General features: G+C 40.1%; 1 protein-coding gene across 1 annotated transcript; it reads left to right on the plus strand.

Moving 5' to 3' along the window:
- Nucleotides 1–1283: 1283 nt before the first annotated feature.
- Nucleotides 1284–4552, plus strand: LOC149196732 (uncharacterized). Its single transcript, XM_089403785.1, has 2 exons — nucleotides 1284–3460; nucleotides 3878–4552. Exons 1-2 carry the CDS (start codon nucleotides 1583–1585, stop codon nucleotides 4331–4333), a joined length of 2334 nt encoding a protein of 777 aa, XP_089259911.1. The 5' UTR covers nucleotides 1284–1582; the 3' UTR covers nucleotides 4334–4552.
- The last annotated feature ends 123 nt before the right edge of the window (nucleotides 4553–4675 follow it).

Here is a 4675-nt window from a genome sequence, read left to right on the forward strand (position 1 = left end):
GAACAATGACCCTCCATGCGCTTTAAATAGAACTCATGGACCAATCGGGTGTCAAGCCACGGATCAAGTGTCGATAATACCGAGGTGAGAGTGAACCGTCGGATCACTACATATCGTGACCGTCGGATTGTAAGTTACAATATGTACAACGGTAAAGAAACACACTTTACCTAACTCTATACCTAACTCTAAACTAGACCAAGTTGAACTTAACTATATCCTATGTGTCGGAATATCCTAACACAAATTATAATCATAATGAACTGAAATCACATTATAAAAATTATAAAATATTTTGTATAGAATACTTACCCATAAAAATTTTATGCATATTTATTCATGCTTGAAACAATAATGAGTAAGTACAAATATTACAGGTATATCTACCACCATGATGAAAACCATGTATGGCTTTTTCAATGAACAAACTACCAAGTAAGGTTTGGAATGGACCCATAATCGTTTTAAAAATTTAGATTTTTTTTTTTCCTTTCAGATATATTTTAGATTTTTTCACCCCATATATTTTTTAATAATTTTTTTTTTTTTTAAATTTAGTTGCCGTGTGACATTGATTCTCCTTATTACAACAGGGACTCTCATAAAAAATGTATGGCTTTTTCAATGAACAAACTACCAAGTAAGGTTTGGAATGGACCCATAATCGTTTTAAAAATTTAGAATTTTTTTTTTTCCTTTCAGATATATTTTAGATTTTTTCACCCCATATATTTTTTAATAATTTTTTTTTTTTTAAAATTTAGTTGCCGTGTGACATTGATTCTCCTTATTACGACAGGGACTCTCATAAAAAAAACCCTGTTGGAGATGACAACCGACCTTTCGACCAGGGAGTGGTGGGGTCAGGCCAAAGAGTTGAAACGTAAGCGTCGAAATTTTTTCGATAACTTTCTTGAAAGATAAAACCAATTTTAAACAACGATGTGCTTTTTCGAAAAAAAACAATCCATAGTGGAATCAATCATATCAACGGCGGATACTCCGGTTGGAGATGACAAGCGACCTTTCGACGAAGTTGTAGTGGGTTGGGCCATGGGTTAAATTTTTCAATAACTTTATTGAAATTTTCCCATTGAGAGTTCAAGCTTCGAAGCACGCTACTCCGATCAAAAGACATTTCGACGAAGTTGTGGTGGGCCGGGCCCACAGATAAAAGTAATGGGTAGAAAAAAATTTCAAGAACTTTTTGTTGAAATTTTCCCGTTGCTAGCTCAACCTTGGAAGCACGCTACTCCCCCTACTCCTAATCTCCGAAAGTGAATTTGCCCCTCATTTCTTTGGTGAAGTCAATACACACATTTCTTTGCCATTGCCTTGCAATTTCCTTCCCTCTCCTCTGTACTTGCCGTTCGGATCCCTCCATCCATTTCTTTGCCATGGCCTTAATTTCTTTGCCATTTCCTCGCCTTGCAAAGCATTGAGGTCTTTTTTTGGGTGTTATTTCAAGGCATCAATAAATATTGGGTTAAAACCTTCGTACCTAAAATCCTGAGTTGAGTTTGGCTACGGCATTTAAATATTAGCACAAATTAAATTCCCCTCTCCTGTGTTTCGCGATATTATGGAGAATCCCACGGCCGGTCATAGGATTGTACCTGTAACAGAAACACAGGTACTTCTGGATGTCATGCCCAGAGACACCGCGGCATTCCCAGAGAATAAAATAACTTGGTTTGCGTTTAAGCTTGCCTTTCTGGAGAAGGTAGCCAGCGGGCTCGGAAAGTTGGCCTTCCTCTGGGCAACCGCCGTCGTGCTCGGAGGATTTGCAGGAAATTTAAAAACGGCTGACTTCTGGTGCGTCACTATAATATTGTTCACAGAAGGTGTTCGGATCTTCAGCCGAAGCCAAGAGGTGGTGTGGCACCATGAGAACACGCTAAAATCCATGGAAACTCTCAGCGAGGAAGCTAGAGGGGTAGGTAACGGCTTCTATAATACCTGCTACTCCATCTCAATTAAGATCTTCGGATGCTGGAGCTCAGAAAACAGTGAAGAAGAAGATTCTGATCATCATGATTCTCAGAAGAGATGTTGTTCAATGTCAATGGTCAGTTTTCTCTACTGCCTGCAATTGTTGTCCGCTTCGACAATCGTGGGTTTGTCTCTCTATCGGCTACTAAGGCATAACTACATCGTAGGTTCAATGGGTAAGGATATCATGAATCTGAAATCGGCGGTCATAATTTTGTACGCCCTGTCTCTGGCCGAAGCGTTTCTGTTTCTGTTGGAGAAGACCTACTGGAAGATCAATGCGAAGAAATTGCTGGAGGAGGTGAACAATGCTTATGGCTTCAACTTCGACAAGCCTGAGCTCCACACTGTCAGACGTTTTCTGTATGATACATATTCGCGGTGCGTCAAAGGTAACATTTTCGACGCTTCGAAGATGGAATTTGTGTCCTACAGCGTGGAGTTGCTTCAGTCCAGCAGCGCGGACGGGCCGCTGACAGGTGCTCGAGTATTGTCCGCGCTTGCGAGAAATGAGCAATTTGCAGAAAGAACTTTGAGGGCAATCGGAACCATGAAAGATGTGGTGGAGAGGCTAATCGACATGCTGAATTTCAAGAACGTGGATGAGAAGGAGATTCGAAAAGCGGCTGCAGAGATCATCTCCAAATTGGTGGAGAACAAGCGGCATTGCGTTCGGGTGACGGCCATTACTGGGTTGATGGAATCTGTGGCCACCCTGCTGTACTCAAACGACTCAAATGAAGGAGGCTTTGTTTCGCTGGGACTGACCATAGTGAAAAAGCTGGCAGAAGAGCGCTCCAACCGCCATAAAATCAACATCAGCAGAGGGCTAATTCCTAAAATTATCTCACTCACAGACTTAGAACCCAGCGACCTCCAATTCGAACCCAACGCCTTCCAACTGGAAATCGAGAGGGATAAGAAGATCCCCTTCGCAACTGAGGTGGAAGAGCTCGCTCTGCAGATCGTGAAAACTCTGGCCAGCACTACAGGCTCGACCGGGAAGGACCTGAGGAAAAGGATGTTGAGGATTGTCTTCGCCATAAGCAATCTCAGAAACGTTCTTCAGTGCACAGAAAGAGATGATCTGCGAATCCTAGCGATCGAGACGTTAACAAATCTTGCTCACGAACAAAAGGGCCGTGAAAGCATTGGCCGTACCGGCGGAATTCTGCGTAAGCTCTTCTCTTTGTTTTTGATGGAGAGAATTAATAATAATGATGAAAAGGAGAAACTTGTCAAGACGGCAGGAGAAGCCCTGGGTCTCCTTTCGCTGGAGTCGGAGCATAACTGTAAAAAAATGATGAGCATTAAGGTGGAACGTCACCCGAATTTAGTGGCAAGCCTCATCTCCATGCTGAACGACGCCGTTAAAGGTATTCATGCAGCAAGAATTCTTCGAAATCTGCTTGAATACGCAGATGCAAATTACGTTAAACCGACTGAAATCACTGCACTGGCAGAGCAGGTAGAAGATTGTATTCAAATCTCAGCCTTTCTTTTGAAAATTAAAGTCTTGCTTTGCAGTATGATCTGAAAATAATTTCATTTAATCATTGAGTACACAGGCTTATTCTACAGCCTAGCTTAGATACCGATGTGATGAATAAGGTTATTTATCATTCAGCTTAGATGTTGATGTGATGCATAAAGGTATCTATTTTTTATCAAGTTAAAATTTTGTTTATGTAGATTAAAATACAAATTTTAAAACATCTAAAAAAATTATAATAAATTTGATAAAAAAATTATAATAATTTGATAAAAAAATTATAATGTGATAAAAAAATTCATGCTGCAAATTGAATTTCTCTACATTTATATTAAATCCGTATTTAAAATAAATCTAAGCTAACTTAACTTCTTTGTGATGTGTTGTTATCAGATTCTGAAGTTTGTGAGGAAAGAAAATTCCTGCAACCATAAGCATAAGCGGGTGGCCATAGGATTGAGGGAGAAACATTCATGCGAGTACCAGGAAGCAGCCATAGGATTGGCTGCACGGTTTATGACCAAATGGGATTTCGATCATGAGTTGCGAGAATTGATGTTGTTGAAACTGGTGAAGGTTTTTGAGAGTCACCCATATCCATCGAAGATGGTTCCCAATGTCAGGATGTACAGCATCGAGGTCCTGATAGGTGTTTTGAAGAGGGACAAAGGTGCAGTAGAGCAGAAACCAGAATTGGTGAATGATTTAGAGAAAGCCTTGCAAGGAGTGATGGAAACGACGTCGGACTGGGAATACTACAGCGCCTTCTCGGGCAGTAAGGGGTTGAGCAGGCACACCGTCCCCATTCTATCCCTCGCACAGGATGCCATGGAGTTGCTTCCTAAGTAAATATATGGTATCCTAAATAAAATACAGATATGTCCAACTCTCTGAATCCTAAAGAATACAGATGTGTCCAACTCTGTCTTGCACATGTCTGTGTTTTCTATGGTTTAAGATTATAAATATTGTGTGAGTTGTTCAACTAAATAATACAGATGTGTCCAACTCTGTCTTGCACATGTCTGTGTTTTCTATGGTTTAAGATTATAAATATTGTGTGACTTGTTCAACTCTGTGTTGGAAGGCTTTGTTTTCCAGCGTTTAATATTATAAATATTGTGTGAATTATTGGGTTATGTGCTGTTTTTAGTTGTGATTTATTGTTTATTTGAAAATGGATTACAAAAT

Source organism: Pinus tabuliformis, chromosome 2_2 (genome assembly GCF_031772625.1).
Source record: "Pinus tabuliformis cultivar Carrire ecotype Pingquan chromosome 2_2, CPIR1, whole genome shotgun sequence".
Classification (NCBI taxonomy): Eukaryota; Viridiplantae; Streptophyta; class Pinopsida; order Pinales; family Pinaceae; genus Pinus; species Pinus tabuliformis.